General features: G+C 36.8%; 1 protein-coding gene across 3 annotated transcripts in view; it reads right to left on the bottom strand.

Annotated features, from left to right (window-relative positions):
- The window catches only part of LOC122289505 (putative callose synthase 8), a 51,675-nt gene that overhangs the window by 2,338 nt on the left and 30,980 nt on the right, over positions 1–18,357 (bottom strand). For 2 of the 3 annotated variants that reach the window (XM_043096551.1, XM_043096553.1), the window contains exons 20-38: positions 16,223–16,309; positions 16,028–16,159; positions 15,843–15,937; positions 15,675–15,759; positions 15,408–15,568; positions 15,076–15,199; positions 14,877–14,971; positions 14,617–14,764; positions 13,757–13,908; positions 12,290–12,396; positions 12,074–12,193; positions 11,901–11,969; positions 11,562–11,730; positions 10,965–11,076; positions 2,414–2,533; positions 2,229–2,344; positions 1,120–1,203; positions 744–856; positions 439–668 (exon numbers count right to left, since the gene is read on the bottom strand). In XM_043096551.1, coding sequence (XP_042952485.1) covers positions 439–668; positions 744–856; positions 1,120–1,203; positions 2,229–2,344; positions 2,414–2,533; positions 10,965–11,076; positions 11,562–11,730; positions 11,901–11,969; positions 12,074–12,193; positions 12,290–12,396; positions 13,757–13,908; positions 14,617–14,764; positions 14,877–14,971; positions 15,076–15,199; positions 15,408–15,568; positions 15,675–15,759; positions 15,843–15,937; positions 16,028–16,159; positions 16,223–16,309 — 2,319 coding nt within the window. The remainder of the gene's footprint in view (positions 1–438; positions 669–743; positions 857–1,119; positions 1,204–2,228; positions 2,345–2,413; positions 2,534–10,964; positions 11,077–11,561; positions 11,731–11,900; positions 11,970–12,073; positions 12,194–12,289; positions 12,397–13,756; positions 13,909–14,616; positions 14,765–14,876; positions 14,972–15,075; positions 15,200–15,407; positions 15,569–15,674; positions 15,760–15,842; positions 15,938–16,027; positions 16,160–16,222; positions 16,310–18,357) is intronic. The other variant, XM_043096552.1, reaches the window with a different exon arrangement.

Below are 18,357 nucleotides of genomic sequence, written 5' to 3'. Positions count from 1 at the left end.
TAACCACAAAATATTACACAAAAACAGTTGATAAAAAAAAGCATCACATAAGAATGTTGTACTGACTTCTCAAAAGCCATGTTCAATTTCTCACATAGAATTGAAAGAAAAGGTTAAATATTAACTAACAGAAATGCACAACCTGAATACTGCAAGGGATCAATTTCCAGTAACACAGTACGTCTCCATATTTGCATAAAACCAAAAGGCAACTAACATCACAGACGTTGGTCATTCAGTTAGTTAAGATTATAGGGGGTCTCCTATTACATAATGATAGATTTTCAATTTTTTGTCAGGTCTATTTTCCTTGTATTTTATAGATTATTTCAAATTCAAGATTGTGTCAGTGTACGTCACTTTTGAGGGGGGGAAGTTCTGCATAATAAGAACTTTAATGGGAAAAAGAACTGATTTTGGAGGAATGAGAGCGTTTACCAGGCTACTGAAGTAAAACCCAATGGTTGTAAAATAACAAGATAGCATCCGGAAGAAATCAAATTGACGTCCAAGGCGGTAAACATCACGAGATAAAGTTTGTTCACTGTTTCCATTGGCAACCTTTGCTTCAAACTTTGAGATCTGATTTAGGCCTACATCACGACCTTTGCCAACTTGCATGTACTCATGGTATGTAATACATCCCCGACGTAAAGTAGAATTAAATCCTACACGTTATCAAATTCATGTGGTTGTGACTTAACATCAACTATTGCATTCCTTGTATGATAAGTAATTCTTACCGGCAAAGACATCTTCACTTAAGTTAATTGTTTTGGATGCTTTACTTATGCCACCTCTTGTGATGTGAAATACCTTGTCAAATACATCTGGATGCCCATAGTGGAATCGCACCCTGATATTAGAACAAAATCATAGAAATGAGAGTAAGCAGGACATAGAAAAATCAGTCCAGTTACAAAATTCAATCAAACAACTTGAGATGACAATACTACTGAATAATAATCAATGCATAACCAGTAAAAGTTATGGCAAAAAGATAATATCCCCAAGTCAACTAAGTTTGTGAACCTTAAATTTGTGTCTGGGCTTAGTTTAGATACCAGGCAAATATCCCACCCAACCATGAGACATGCACACATGCAATGCATCCCTTACCTGAGAGGATTTGCAAGAAGCCGTTGACCAATGGTGACAAAGCTGGTCTCTTGATAGGACATGAACCATGCTAGAGTAGAAACACTGCAGATGAGGAGAAAACGCAGACTCAGCCTATATTTCAAAAATAGTTGATATCTGTTATGATATTTCATGTATATGATTTGAAATAGCATATATTGGGATGGTGATATTTTCATTATAATTTGATGCCCGTAAATTTTCCATCTTGCACAAAAGTTCAAAAATGAAATTAAACTTGAGAAAATTGCATCTTATGCACATAGAAGTTTATTCATAAACAGTTCTTCAGCATGGGTTATGAAGAAACAAGTCCGTAATAAAAACTTCAAATGAAATTCATGTTTTCCATCCCAACCCATTGGATAACTAACTCAACCGAATTATGCAAGGTTTAACAGGTAAGAAGTCTAGACCATAATTTCCCAGGCCTAAAAACTAACTACAAAGTGATTCATTGGAAAGCCTATTGACAGTGACTTAGGTGTTCATATATGTGCTAGTGTCAGCATCTAAGTCCTGCATCAGTGGTGTTCAAAATAGCAAGGTGGTTTTAATGCCTAAAACACAGACATGGTTTGTGACAAACAAATTTTGCTTAATGATGAAGCAATGCTTTGAAAAAGAGAGAAAAAACATTGATGAGAAGAAGAAAAGGAAAAGTAGACTGAATTTACTGGAAGTGGAAAACATTATCCTGATATAATATTGGTGAAAAATGATAGATTTTATTGATTGGGAATTACTTTATATATTCTGTGTCTAAACATCCATGGACTCTGCATCAAATGGTCATGAAGCTTAAACCATAGAAAGAATGAAATTTGCACATTGAAATATATAAGTCAATTTATCACGAGATAAATGGGTGTTATAGAATTTGTTTAGAAGCATGTATATGAATGATATGCATATCAAGACAGATTAATCATGGTTTGCATATCCTTACAACCACCAAAACATATCGCGTCATACACTTATTGGAGAAACTAATCTGACACAATGGTCCCTGCTCAGATTCCCATCATATGGTATTGACTACTGACAGTGACATGGTATGTGTAACATATGAGCCCAGAGAATCTAACCTTTCCGTGAATATGTGCTCTCTTAAACCAATAATTGTAGGAGGCCCACAGCCTTGATGCTGATGAAATTCTTGCAGAAGATTTCTAATTTTGAGTGCTTCTTCCAAATAATTATCCTGAGAAACCAGACACGATAAGAACCACATAAATGATTAATATTTTCAAGTACTTGAAAATAATCCTACCTGGTTCATATCAATTGCTTGGAGAGCTTCACCACGGGTGAAGATTATAGAATGATTTTGATTTTCAGGCTTCCCTTCTCCAATATGAGGTGGACCAGGAAGCTTTATGCGATATATTACCTATAGAAGATAACAATGTACTTAAAAAATACTACTATGTCTATACTTGATTTAATAGCGCATTCTAAGAGGAGATGGTTTGAGGATGCAATATGAATTTTTCAATTTTTTAAGTAAATAACTCTGGTATTTATTTCATTGACAGTAATGCAATTACAACCATTTAAGTCCTGCAGTTATTCTATCCAAATTGATAATGATATTTTAACAGAAATAAATGATGCTGCTCATCACACTAATAGAGTGGTGTCATCAATTTTGGAACCGCATCATGAATCTGATAGACAGGAGGATATATTGCAGAAGTTAGCCTATATTTTCGGAACAAAAGGTGCAATCCAACCTAGCTAAATGTAGGAAGAATTTTTGAACTGATGTAGCTTGTGCTTCTCACAGTAAATAAATTACTAAGAGGGTCATTGTAGAATTATTAGATATCTGTCAGCCTTTATTAGAGGCTGATCTTTAGGAGATTTACAGCTAGATTTGTTAGCTATTTTTGGTTCCACGATTTTAGGGGATTTGGGTAGCATGTTACCCAATTTTGTAGATAGTACTTTTCTATTTTACTGCTTTCCATTTTAAATAAGATATTTTATTTTCAGTAGGTTGTAAATATCCCTAGTAATTAGATGAGAATTATCATCTATTTAAAGGGAATGTAATCTTTTTCATGAGTTAGGGGAATATTCAGTTTTCTTTTTCCACAAGTCAACATGGTATCAGAGCATCCTCTGAACCCTAATTTTCCCATATGACCAAATACGGTATGGCCACTGGGAGATGTGACTCCACCTCTTCAGTCTCCGACATCACCACCAATCAGGAGCCATGGTTTCAGGCAACAGCAGCAGTTCAGATAGCAGCCTCATGCCCATTACAGGACACAAACTTGGAATAACTATCTCCAATGGTCCCATTCCGTGATGATGTTTATATGCGGAAAGGGAAAGGATGATTATCTCTCAGGAGTTGCAGCCCAACCAAGCAAGGATGATGCGAAGTTCAAAACATGGAAATCGGAAAATAACATGGTCATATCATGGCTCATTAATTCCATGACAAATGACATAGGAGAAAATTTTCTTCTCTACAGAACAGCGAAGGAGATTTGGGAAGCTACCAAGGAAATGTATTCTAACAATGAGAATACATCTGAATTATTAGAGGTGGAAAGTGTTCTCCATGACTTACGCCAATAAGATTTGACTGTGACCCAATACCTCAAAACCCTCAACCACTACTGGCAACAGCTGGACTTATTCGAGGAGCACTATTGGAGCTGTCCCGAAGATGGAATCAGGTATAAACAAATTGTTGAAAAGAAAGAATATACAAATTTCTGATTGGATTAAATAAAAATCTTGATGAAGTACGAGGAAGAATCCTAGGATCCAAACCATTGCCAAACATCCAAGAAGCGTTTTCAGAAGTTTGCCGAGAGGAGAGTCGAAAGAAGATAATGATGGGCCCTCAAGATTCTGCAACAAACCTGGAGAGTTCAGCCCTTGCAGTTTGAGGAAATCCATACAACAGCAGTGACAGTAGACCGAAGAAAGGGAGACCGTGGTGTGACCATTGTCGACGTCTTGGTCACACCAAGGACACCTGCTGGAAAATCCACGGTAAACCTGCAGATTGGAAACCTTCCCGCTTTGCCAACGAAAGAGAAGGACGGGGAATTTCGTCTCGGTAGATGAAAAACCGACACCACCCGAGCCCAGTCTCTTCAGCAAGGAGCAACTAGAATTATTGCAGAAAATGTTCAGCCAATCTTCAGCAGCCCCTACCACTACTGTGGTTGGTACCGGTTCATTGGCACACAAAGGGAATTTTTTAAGTGCTCTTAATGTTTAAAAGGAGAAGCTAGGTCCATAGATTATAGACTCGGGAGCATCGCACCATATGACTGGAGATGGGAAATTTTTTTCTACTTATAGTCCCTGTTATGAAAATTTAACAGTCAGGATGGCAGATGGTTCACTCTCAAAGATAGCTGGTATAGGTTCTGTTAAAATTTCAGAGATCCTAACACTCAACTCAGTTCTATTAGTGCCAAATTTGGATTGCAATTTACTGTCTATTAGTAAACTCACTCGGGATCTCAATTATGTTACTAAATTTTTCCCAAATATGTGTGAATTTGAGGTCTTGGATACGGGGAAGACGATTGGCAGTGCTAAGATGTGTTTGGGGTTCTATCTTCTTGAGGTTAATGATCCTCCTCAAGGAACAACTCACAAATCCGTTTGTTTAGTGTCTAGAAGTCAAAGTTATTTTATTGTCATTTGTTCTAATAATGATAGTGCAATTATGTTGTGGCACTATAGGTTAGGACATCCAAGTTTCTTGTATCTCGAGAAACTCTTTCCTACATTATTCAGTAATAAAAATCCAAATGATTTTTAGTGTGAGATGTGTCAATTTTCAAAACATGTTCGCAACTCTTATCCCAACCGACCCTACAAAGCTCCCAACCCTTTTCAATGATTCATAGTGATGTGAGGGGGCCATCTAGGATCAAGAATATTACCGGATCTCGCTGGTTTATATCTTTTATAGATGATCACACTAGACTTACCTGGATATTCCTCATGAAAGAAAAGTCAGAGGCAGGTTAGATTTTCAAAAATTTTAACACCATGATCCAAACACAATTCCAAGCAAAAATACAGATTGTGAAAACTGATAATGCCAAAGAATATTTCAAATTCATTCTTGATGATTAACTCTTGAGTCAAGGTATAATACACCAAAGTTCCTATGTTGACACTCCTTAGCAAAATGGAATTGCCAAAAGAAAAAATGGGCACCTACTAGATGTTGCCTGCTCCCTCATTTTCTCTACACATGTACCGAAACACTTTTGGGGTGAAGCCCTTCTCACTGCAGCCTACCTCATAAACAGGATGTCCTCTCGCGTTCTCAAATTCCAAACTCCTTGTCAAACTCTACTTTGGTCCTTTCCCAATACTCAACTCATCTCCACTATTCCCTTCAAAGTATTCGGGTCCTCAGCTTTTGTTCATATTTATCGTCAACACCGGGGTGAACTTGATCCTAGAGCCCTTAAGTGCATTTTTCTCGGGTACTCTCCAAACCAAAAGGGTTATAAATGCTATTCACCAGCTACTAAAAGATAATCACTCCATGGATGTCACCTTTTTTGAGCAACAACCATATTAGCCCAAATCTGAAATTCAGGGGGAGATTACACAGGAATACCAGCTTTGGGATATTGAAGAATTATCTCACCCTTCTTCTGATTTTGGCCCTTCTCACCCATCACAAATTTCTGAATCTATTCCAACTACTGACTCCATTCCTCCTTGACATCCCTTCTTAGAATCTCCCGTGAAACATTAGCATCTGGACACTATTCAACCAACAAAAAATGATGAGTTGATTACCTATTCATGGAGGAGAAGGAACCAAAAGGAGATAGAACAACAAACATCCCTTGAGCAAATCCAAGAGTCTAATCCGAGCCCTAGATCAAGTGAAGATCCACCGGGTAACTCTAATCCCGAGACTTCCCATAATGTGTTAACTATTGATGATAGTGATTGTCCTATTGCTGTGAGAAAAGGTGTGAGATCATGCACAAAACACCCAATATACACTTTTGTGTCCTATCAGGGGCTGTCATCGAATTTTAGATCCTTTGTTGCCAACCTCGACAAAATCCAGGTTCCTAATAACATACAAGAGGCTCTCGGTACACCTGAATGGAAGTCTGTAGTCTGGGAAGAAATTAGTGCACTAGAAAAGAATGGAACATGGGAGATCATAGAATTACCAGCTGGAAAACGTCCAGTAGGTTGCAAATGGATATTCACTGTGAAATACAATGAAGATGGAAGTGTTAACCGATTCAAAGCTCAGTTGGTAGCAAAGGGATTCACTCAATCATATGGAATCGACTATGAAGAGACATTTGCCCCTGTAGCCAAGTTAAATACAGTGTGAGTCCTCTTATCTTTGGCAGCAAATTTAGACTGGCCTTTTCACCAACTAGATGTCAAGAATGCCTTCCTCAATGGAGACGTAGTTGAAGAAGTCTACACGGAAATTCCTCCTGAATTCAAGACACAGGCTACACACAACAAAGTCTGCAAACTCAGAAGATCTTTATATGGGCTCAAGCAATCCCCAAGAGCCTATTTCGAGAGATTCACAAAGGCGGTCAAGAGGAATGGCTATTCTTAATGTCAATCAGATCACACTATTTGTTAAATACTCTCTTGAAGGAAAATTTTCTATTCTCATTGTATATGTGGTTGACATCATTCTAACGGGAGATTATGAGGAGGAAATGAGTAATCTCAAAAGTCTTCTAGCTAAAGAATTCGAAATCAAGGAACTTGGGAATCTCAAATACTTCCTGGGCATGGAAGTGGCAAGGTCAAGGAATGGAATCTTTGTCTCCCAAAGGAAATATGTTCTAGATCTCTTGAAAGAGACTAGGATGCTCTGATGCAAGCTAGCAAATGCTCCTATGGATTCAACAACCAAACTAGGAGCCAAGGAAGACAGTGCACCAGTGGATAAAGGCAAATATCAAAGACTAGTTGGAAAACTTATATACTTTTCTCACACCCAACCTGATATTTGCTTTTATGTTAGTATGGTGAATCAATTCATGAACAATCCCAATGAAGAACATATGGAGGCAATTTATAGAATCCTACGATATCTGAAGCTAACACTAGGTAAATGATTATTTTTTGAGAAGACTCAAAGAAGAGATATTGAAGTATTTAGTGATGCGGATTGGGCAAGATCAATACATGATCGAAGGTCAACTTCTGGGTAATACACATATGTGTGGGGAAACCTAGTTACATGGCGAAGTAAGAAGTAATCAGTTGTGTCAAGAAGCAGTGCAGAAGCTAAATTCAGGGCAATGGCACACGACATATGTGAAGGAATATGGCTAAGAAGGCTTCTAAAGGAATTAAAGATTTCCGTTGAAGAACCCACGAAGATGTTCCATGACAATCATTCAGCCATCAGCATTTCAAAGAATCCAGTGCATCATCATAGAACAAAACACGTGGAGATCAATCGACATTTCATAAAAGAAAAAATAGAGGAAGGAATAATCAAAATGTTGCATGTGCCTACATGTCTCCAAACAGCTGATATCCTTACCAAGGCTTTGCCAAGAAAGAATTTTGATGATTTGAGTTCCAAGCTGGGCCTAATTAATATTTACAGCCCAACTTGAGGGGGAGTGTAGAATTATTAGATATCTGTCAACCTTCATTAGAGGCTAATCTTTAGGAGATTTTCAGCTGATTTGTTAGCTATTTTTGGTTCCATGATCCTAGGGGATTTGGGTAGCATGTTACTCGATTATGTAGATAGTACTTTCCTATTTTACTGCTTTCCATTTTAAATAGGATATTCTATTTTCTATAGGTTGTAAAGATCCCTAGTAATTAGATGAGAATTATCATCTATTTAAAGGGAATGTAATCTTTTTCTTGAGTTAGGGGAATATTCAGTTTTCTTTTTCCACAATTCAACAGTTATTGTAGTAAATAATGTGAATTATGAGTGCAAAAATTTTAATACTATTTTTGGTTGGGCAACTAGAAATTTTGTAATGCTTTAAACAATTGTTTATAGAACGAGAAGGGTGGAGGCCAAAACTTGATGGACTCGATTTCCACTCTATTGAGCCACAGACAATGTCTTGGTTGGAAAGATCTTTTGAGGAATAAGAGGTCTATGATGTGCTAAGAAGAATGGTTAAAGACAAAGCACTAGGTCCAGATGACTTTTTGATGAGGTTTTTCCAAACTTGTTGGGAAGTAGGACATAATGAATATGTTCCAGGAATTGTTCTTGGCTGTGGAGTTTGAGAAAAGCCTAAATGCTACTTTTATTGCATTGATCCTAAAGAAGATTGGAGTATTGGAGGTGAAAGATTATAGGCCCATTAGCCTCATAAATGGTGTGTACAAAATTATCTCCAAGGTGCTCGCATACAGGCTAGGGGAGGCCATAGGTAAGATAATTTCGAAGCCACAAAATGCATTTGTAAAGGGTCGTCAAATCCTGGATTCAGTTCTTATAGCCAATGAATATCTAGATAGAAGATTAAAGTCTGGTATTGCAAAGATTATATGTAAGCTAGATATAGAAAAAGGCATACAATCATGTAAACTGGGAGTTCCATCTTTATTTGTTGGAGAGATGTGGTTTTGGGGAGAGATGGTGTTCATGGATCAGATGGTGCATCTCAATGGCAAGGTTCTTAGTTTTGATTAATGAAAGCATAGCTGGTTTCTTCAGCAGTTGTCGTGGCCTAAGATAGGGAGATCCGCTGTCCCCACCTCTCTTTGTTGTTGTCATCATGGAGGCCTTGAGTAGGATGCTACCGACTGTGGCTAGAAACGGTTTTATGGCTAGATTTTCAGTAGGTGATCCTAATAGGGGCCTTATTACGATTTCTCATTTATTATTTGCAGATGACACACTAATTTTTTGAGAGGCAGAGCAAGACCAGCTAAGGGCATTTGCTTTGAAGCAGCATCAGGCCTGAGAGTGAACTTCGATAAATCAAAGCTAGTGCCAGTTGAGATCGTCAGTAACACTCGGCAATTGGCCAGCACTCTGGGGTGTAAGGTCGCTTCTCTTCCTGTGACATACTTGGGATTGCCATTAGGGGCTGCCTCATGGACATTATCTATTTGGGATACAGTTATCGAGAAGATAGAACAAAGATTGCCAGGGTGGAAGAAATTGCACTTGTCGAAAGGAGGCTGGGTGACTCTAATCAAGAGTACTCTCTCTAACTTACCAACTTATTTGCATGGCAGCATGGATTGAAAAACTCCATCGTGATTTCTTATGGAGCGGGTTGGGGGACGAATTCAAAATCCATCTACTCAGTTGGGACAAGGTGAGCAGGTCAATTCCTTCAGGTGGGTTAGGGATAAAGAATTTAAGAACTTTCAATCGGGCCCTACTTGGGAAATGGCTATGGAGATATAATATGGAACCAAAAACCCTATGAGAATTGGTGGTCGATTGCAAACACGGAAGCTTGTTTTTTTTTTGGGGGGAGGAGGGGGGGGGGGCTAGAGAGGGGAACGCGGGAACGCGGCCTATGGAGTGGAGTGGGGTTTGAACTTTGGAAGCACATAAGACGAGGGTGGGGGGTGTTTACTCTCCATACTAAATTTGTGGTGGGTGTGGGTACTCAGATAAAATTTTGGAGGGACATTTGGTGTGGGGAGGAGGCCCTAAAGGACTCTTTTCCATTCGTTTTCCAAGTGGCATGTGATCAAGAAGCTTCAGTGGTGGACTTGATGGTTCGATCAGGGGGATCAATCCCAATGAAATGTCACCTTTAGTAGAGCGGCCCAAGATTGGGAAGTGGACAGCTTTGAGGCTTATTTTCAGCCTAGTATATTCCGTGGAGTTGAATGGACTACGAGTTGATAAGTTGTGGTGGATACCTACAGGCAAGGGTACCTTCTCGGTTTGATCCTTCTATAAGTCCCTTACACTTTTACCAAATACTCATTTCCCATGGAGAAGACTTTGGAGGAATAAGGCACCCCCCAAAGCACTCTTCTTCACTTGGATAGTTGCCCTAGGCAAGATTTTGACAACCGATAATCTAAGGAAGTGCCGGGTAATTATTTCAGATTGGTGTTGTATGTGCAAGAAAGCTAGCGAGACAGTGAATCATCTCTTGCTACATTGCGAGATAACTAGAGCCGTGTGGAGTGAAGTGTTCAGCCGAGTTGAGTTAAATCGGGTAATGCCTGCTACAGTGGTTGAGTTATTGGCTAGCTGGACAATTACAGGTGGTGCTTCACAAATCAAAGCTGTGTGGAAGATGGTCCCTATCTGCATTATGTGGTGCATATGGAGAGAGTGTAACAAGCGGACATTTGAAAATAAGTAGTAGACACTAGAGGAGCTTCAATCTTTATTTTTCCGTACTTTATTTCTATGGGCCATAGCTATAGATTTTAATGGCCTAAACTTAAATGATTTTCTTGTTTCCACTACTGCAACCTAGATAGGTCTTATCTCTTGTATATCATCTTGTGTACTTGGGCTATGCCTATCCTTATTAATAATATCGTTTACTTATTAAAAAAAACAAGTTAAAATCAGTCTATTTATGAAAATGAAAGTATTCAATGAATTTAAATTAGGCAAATGGCATTCTTATGGTAAATTCTCTATCTTTTATTGTTACAACTAAACTGTGTAGCAACTTTGAAGTGACACATTGAATTGGTTCAATCATTCTGCTCATTTTTTAACATTATTATTGCTATGCATAACAGGACATTAGACTAACTTTGCAAAAAACATAGAGTTAGCCCTTGTAAAAATCCAAAATTTTCAAGATTAGTCCTATCGCGTTGAATTCTGCAATATAAGGCAAATACTCGATTACCTGTTCAAAACCATTGACAGCTTTAACCAACAAAGAAGAATAAACCTTCTGAGGCTTTTCAGCAACAATCTCTTCTTTCTCCTCAACATAAGCAACACGGAGAGATGGGTACCTTCAAGCAATAAATGGATAATCCAAGTCATATGAGTTCTAGTTACTTATCTGAACACAAAGAAATTATACTTTGCACCTCCAGACTATCAGCTCCTTTGCATTGTGTCAACCGGAGTTTCAATTTCAGTAATTACCACACTTAAAAGACTTCAACTATAAATTAAAATTTAAATGCCCACCCTATCAGATCTGAAATGTCAAAATTGTCTTTACCTAAAATTTAAATGTTCAAAATACCATGAGCACACTTTAGACATTTCCGGTAATAGAGGGTACATGTTGCACTTTTTGGATGTTTGAGCGTAAAAAGATCTGAAATTGAAAGTTTGGATGATACCTTGCAGAAAGAAGTGGTAAGTTGGGGGTGCAGAACGTGGTTTCCCTTATGTTATATACATGCATCGGGTAGTTTTGCAATAATTTATTCCTTTGTTCTTTCTTTTTTTAAAAGAATTTTTTCTCCCTTTTGTGACAAAGGATTACCTTTTCATCAAGTCAACTATGTCGTCCCCATGGGGATGTCTAGAAGCTTTTTGTGATCCTAATGATTGGCAAGAAATAATGTATGTGAATTTCATGTCTGCTAGCGCATCTAGTTGAGCTGATAATTGATGGTTTCCTTTTGTAGCAGTCTCATAACCATCAAGGATATCTGGATAAGAATCAGCATATGGCAAAAGCTTTAGTGAAATCCTTCTTTAAAATAATCCTAACCAAGTTATTAAGATATCAAATGGCCTCTCAGTGTATCCAGATATTAGGCACTGAGGATGGAATTCCAAACAAAGATGAGTAGTATGAGCTCTATTCATGAGCACAAACCTTCCTCCTCTGCCATGTCAAGAAATGCTTGTAATTTTAAGGCTTCTCTATAATACATCATTCCTCTAACTGCAATCAACATATAAGATAAAATAATAAGGATAGTAAAATAATCTGCTGTATTTTGCATCAGCACCCAACTTTATGAATATTGCTATATCTTTCTCATCTACCTGTTCTGCTTAATGTTTGACCTCGGAATGAAGCCCAATTTCTTAGCTCTTCCTCATTTCTCTCTTTTAGTCCCTTGAGGTTTTCACAACCCGTGCGTTCCAAAAAGTGTTTCCACTCATCTATGGATAAGGAAAAAAAGAAATGATCTTAAGATAAGAGTTGAATCCAAATGGATATGACAACTATCAAGAAAATATATATTATCTTATGGTAACCTGGAAATATCTTTTGCATGTAAAAGATGATGGAAACCTCTTGCTGGCTTAATTGGAGATCCTCCACTGAATAATTAATATCTTCCATGTAGTGTGGAGTTATAACGCTGTACCAATAAAAACTTCTATGAAGATAACGATCCAGATGTGTGTATCTTAGGCTATGCCATTATACTAGAATATTCTAGACAAGTTTTTTTTTTTTTTTTTTAAATTTTTCCAACCACTTTAAAACTACAAATATGTTTAGGCGAGGAGAGACAATCAACTCTCTCCAAACTTTTCTATAAGCTTTTCTTTTTTTTCTTCTTTCTCCAAACCTACAATTCCAACTTGGTATTTGAGAAGAAATGTCAGATGAGATTCTTGTAATGAAGTATAACCTTAACCTATACTAGTCCATCATATTCTATTTGTGTTTGCATTACATATAGGTGATCAGTGGGAGGTAGAAGGGAATTTTTCATTCCTCTCTTTTGCAAAACCCTAATTCTTAAAAATCCCAAATACATGATTAAATCCAAAATAAGACCTAATGAGCTGAAAGTTGACTCGTGAAGAAATATAGAAATTGCAGAAACTTCCTTTACTACTAAAATTAATTTAAACTATATTAAAATATAATAATCTGTTTCTTGCTACCTATATCACCAGGCATCTTCAGGTAATTAAACTTCTTTTAGGGATTGAGGGGCGTGGTAACTAATAAGGGTTTAAGAGTATCATCTTGACTTGGTTCTATCTATAAAATAAGATGTATCTTTAAACTCCTACACGGTCAATCTATTTACATAACTATGAAAGCAATTTTCATTTCAGTCCATATCCAAGTTTGTTGAAGTCATCTTGTAATTTGTATGGGCACATTTAACAATAAAATGAATTTTAAAATCCTAATTGAGTCTATATTCCATATCATTGTACCAACTAACACTTTAAGAGATGTTTATAATCTTTAATAAATTAGGAGTCTATAATATCCTTAATAAAGTATAGTGCATTCCACTCCTGACATGTGCTCCTTGAAATTCTATGTGGTGTAAATTCCAACAATCTCTCCTATTTTAGATTCAATATAGTATGACCTTGTTTTTTAACTGATTCCAAATTGAGAGTTTTCCTGCTTAACCTTCATCATTTTCAATCTGCAAAGCTCATTTTTTTTAATCTTTCATATTCAACTTTTAATGGAAAAATCCTCAATTTCTGTAAGAGACCAACAACAGCAAATTACACCGAGCAAAATGAACACAAGCATCCAAAAAAGTGGGGGAAACTCAAGCATCATAAAATTCAATCATTTTAACAATGGCATTTTCATTCTTTTCAGAAATTAGAGAATCTTTTGCAAAGAGAAGTAATATTTCGTTTGTCTATAGAATTCCATGACATAGAAAGCAAATACATGAACTGAAAGATGGTTAAATAAAATCAAAACACAGAAGTTCACCATGAAAAAAATTTGACCTGAATGACAGCATATTTCGCACTTTAGGAGCACTGGGCATATCCATAAAGAGAGAAGTAGCAAAGAATGAAATACGCCTTTTTGCCTCTAAGTTTGCAGGTATGTCCATTGCTGCATCTTTGACAGTAAGCAGGAAATGAAAGCGCTTGATCTGCCATTGAACACTACGGCTATTATATTTCTAATTTTGATATGCAAGTACAGGTTCATACTTTCTGATTATCCATATGTACGATCATATAAACCAATCCATGTATTGAATGTCCAGGCACGTCTGTGCATGTTAAAGGTAACATTTATGAATGTTGCAAACTATAAAACACCAATACAAAACAATACACCATACATTCAAGAGAGGAAATATGCTCACCCTTGAAAACCTAGAATATTATACAATACGGATATGCTAATGAATTAGTATTTTCTTTTACGGATGCTAATGAAATATTATTGAAAACATAATAAACTAATTCTAGTCTAGAAGACAAAAAACATCAAAAGCTATATGTATATGTATTTGAAAAGAACAAAAGAACACATGATTTGTGATCAATATTTGATATTCATAGAAATTCAGAAACTTTGAAAGTTTCTAAATTTCTAAGACAATAGATCTTGCATTTTACATTGAAGCCTCTTTTTCCTAGAAAAGTTAAATTTTACAAACCAAAAGTATATGTGCCATATCCTGTCACACAATGTCATCTCTGAGACATATTTTCTATTACATGCATAACTATCCAATACATATCACTGTGTATCTCTAACATCAATTGAGAAGAGGATTCCTCAAATTTTTCTCTCAGATAAGACTTCACCTTGCACAGCTCCGAAGTTATATATGAAGCAATGGACATACCTGTTCATTCAGCGGGCCTCTATCTGGCAAAGGGAAGTGAATGGATCTTGTGCTAGCAGATGACTCAAATAATTGCGGTTCAATTTTTCTAGAAAAATCACCATAACTTTTTTCTATGTTTTGGGGTGAATAGAGCAAATCCATTATCCTGTGCGCATATAAAAGGAAAAGTAATGAGGTAAATAATTTTAGTTAAAAGGTCAGGCCAAGAGAGGAGAAAATGAATCCTGAAAGGGACTATAGTCTAAAGCATGTCAAACCTGGAACAATTAGTCATCATATCATTGGTTACAACCTCAAATATATCTTGGAGAGCTTTTACAACTTTGTCATAATGGCTTTCATTCCCCTCAACCTTATAACATTTCATAATACAAGTCATTAGAGTATCTAGTACAGGCTTGAAGAAAATCGTTGGCAGTACTATTACAATAGCTTTCAAGTGCATGACATAGTTACCAGAAGTTCAACTAAATTGACACATTTTTCTAGCACAGCTGGGAGCTCTTTCATCCTGAAGTCCTGAAGGAGACTTGATTTTCCAATGCTTTCTTCAATTTCATTTACTATGGCAGATATGATCCTGGAAAGCAATGCAGAATATACCATTCCAAGAAGGTTGGAAGTGAGTAGCTAGCAGAATGCCATCAATAACTCTAATTATATTTTCTTGTCAAAAAAGAGAAATAGGAAAAAAAAAAAAAAACGTTTAGAAGAATTTGAAGGATGTACTTATCCAAAGAATTTTATGTAAAATAGTAGGTTTTACCACAACATTTTATCATATATACCTTTTCTCCAGATTTCCCACAACAAGAATTTGAAGGATGTACTTCAATGACTCGTAGCACTCCTTTACAGCATGGTACATGCCTTCCTCTTTTTTAATCTTTCTGAAAAGAGCCTCATCCTTTCCCTCAAAATCTTTTGCAATGCTCCAAGCTGTCGAAAACTAGTACAAATACGAAGACCCATTTTAAAGTGAAAAACAAGAACAAAAAATAAAAATAAAAATAAAAAATAAAAAATTCACAGAGTTTCAAATACACGCAACAAACCTTATAAGCTAGAAGGAAAACAGGCCAACAATCCGAGCCAGAGAATGTTTCTGATGCCATAGGAATTTTCATTAAATCCAACTCCCTGCTTGTGGAAACCTATCTGTTTCAGTTATTTTCTTGGATGTCATGCAACAATACAGAACACTTCAGAAACAATAAAATCACCTGTTGCTTATCAAATCCTCTAATCGAAATTTGTTGATAATTTGGTTCCATACTAGGGCAAACCTTGAAAAACTATTTTTTTTATTCTTTGAGACCTGAGACAATCAGTTATTAGTTCAGAGAAATAAAATGAAAAGATATCTAAAGAGAAGTTGTGATGACCTTGCATTGTGAAAATCTCATACCCTCTGAAATCTATTCAGAAAAAACCCGATTCTTTTCTTGTAATCATTCCGTGATGAGGGTGCAATAAGACGTAAGTTAAACGCACAAGGCAATGAGTGAAATCTACTTCTCAGCATTCCCAATGTGCGAATCTGTAATAAAAAAGTAAGGGTGAGACCACTACCATGTAAGTTGATAAGAAAAATACTAATTACCTCTCCAATGTGATGCAAAATGCCATAGACTCCACCGAAGATTGTACAGAAAACAGAGTACCAAATCTGTGTGTCCATAAAATACACCTTCAATAAACACAATACAAAAAAAATGAATGCCATATATAAAAAAGACTGAAAAAGAAAAGTAATGCTTCATCCAGCGACTGTTCTAGAGAACGGTTTCCAATTCTTGTGAACAGTTCTAAAAATAACTCTTATCACAGGTAAAAAAACTCAATATACAATTCTCAACTCAAAAACAGAAAAAGAAAAATATCCAAAATGGTGGGGCTCTCACTCACTGTGCAATAGCATCTCCCCAAGCCACTGCACAGAAAGGGGAGGGAGTGGTGGGGTTAGTCTCCTCCTACCACCCATCATACTGAAGGGACCTCCATTCTTGAACGGAGGAGATTCGAACTCCGTGCATTAGAGGGGAGATCTTCGTTCGGCACACCATGCGAGATGGAGGGGATCTGCCCCACCATGCGCATGGTAGAAATGTGACCCTCACACTTAACAATTTTCTTTTGCTGAATGATCTCCTCCTCTTTCTTCTCATTTATAAATAGCAAAAAATAGATTACATACATAGGAAATTCGAAATCTGACTTCCTATCTTAAAGGGATTCAAATCTTGGATAAAATATGTTTCCCATAGTTATTTACCCAATCTAAATATTCAAATTACAAATCCTATAAATCCTATATAGCAGTACAAATCTGTCTATACCTGAAATACATAGATAAACATAGGAATTAATTTAAATAAATATAATCCACTAATACCCCCCTCAAATTGATGTTGATGTATCTACTAGCATCGATTTTTTAACTAGGAATTGATGCCGCTGTCTAGTCATCACCTTTGTGAATATATCAGCTACTTGAAGATTTGTAGAGTAAGAGGAAGAATAATAGACTTAGCCTCATAGGCTTGATGAATATAGTGACAATCCACTTCAATATGTTTGGTACGCTCGTGAAATACTGGATTGGCAGCAATTTGAATGGCACTAGTGTTGTCACCATGAAGAAGTTGGTTTGTCTTGAGAAAAACCAATCTCTTGAAGAATGCCCCGCAACCACATCACCTCAGAGCAAGCTGCTGACATAACTCTATATTCAGCTTCAATAGAGGATTTAGAAACACACTCTTGCTTCTTGCATTTATAGGAGATGAGTGAATCTCCAAGAAAGATGCACCAACTAGTTGTAGAACGCCTTGAATCTGGGCAACCAGCCCAATCCACATCACTATAAGCCATAAGTTGTAGAGAAGTGCCAATAGGAAAAAATAACCCACGGTTAGGAGTCCCAATCAAGTATTTGATAATACGACGAACAACCACTAAATGCAAGTGTCGAGGTGTGTTCATAAATTTACTGACAATATGGACAGCATATGAGATATCCGGACGTGTGATAGTGAGGTAAATTAGACTCCCAACAAGCTTCCTATATAATGTAGGATCAGAAATTAAAATCCCCCTCATCCTTCTGATACCTCACATTGACTCCCATAGGAGTATCAACTAAAGTCGTCTCCCCCAGCCCAACCAACTAAACAAGGTCCTTGGTTTATTTATGTTGATTAATAAATAACCTATGTGGCTGATTATGAACTTCCAGCTCCAAGAAATAAGACAAAAGTACCAAATCTTTCATATGAAAGACCTTATGAAGATGCATTTGAACCCTTTGAATAAATTTAATATCGGATCCAGTAATAATGATATCATCCACATAGACCAACAGGAAAACAAAACCAGAATCACTCTTATGAAGGAACAAAGAAGCATTATACTCACTCTAAGTGAATTGAAACTCAAGTAAGGTATTGCGGAACTTCTCAAACCAAGCTCTGGGAGCTTGTTTTAGACCATACAATGACCTTTTCAGCTTACAAACATCATTAGTTGAGAAAGTGGCACACCAGAAGGAAGTTTTATGTAAATGTCCTCTTTTAAATCACCATGAAGGAAAGCATTCTTGACATCCATCTGATGCAATTGCCAAGACTGAGAAGTGGCAATGGCAAGAAGGAGACGAACAGTTGTCATCTTAGCAACAGGAGCAAAAGTCTCATCATAATCAATCCCATATTCTTGTCTATTTCCCAAAGCTACCAA

This window comes from Carya illinoinensis, chromosome 12 (assembly GCF_018687715.1).
Source record: "Carya illinoinensis cultivar Pawnee chromosome 12, C.illinoinensisPawnee_v1, whole genome shotgun sequence".
NCBI lineage: Eukaryota > Viridiplantae > Streptophyta > Magnoliopsida > Fagales > Juglandaceae > Carya > Carya illinoinensis.
This window is presented reverse-complemented; position numbering and strand designations above follow the sequence as displayed.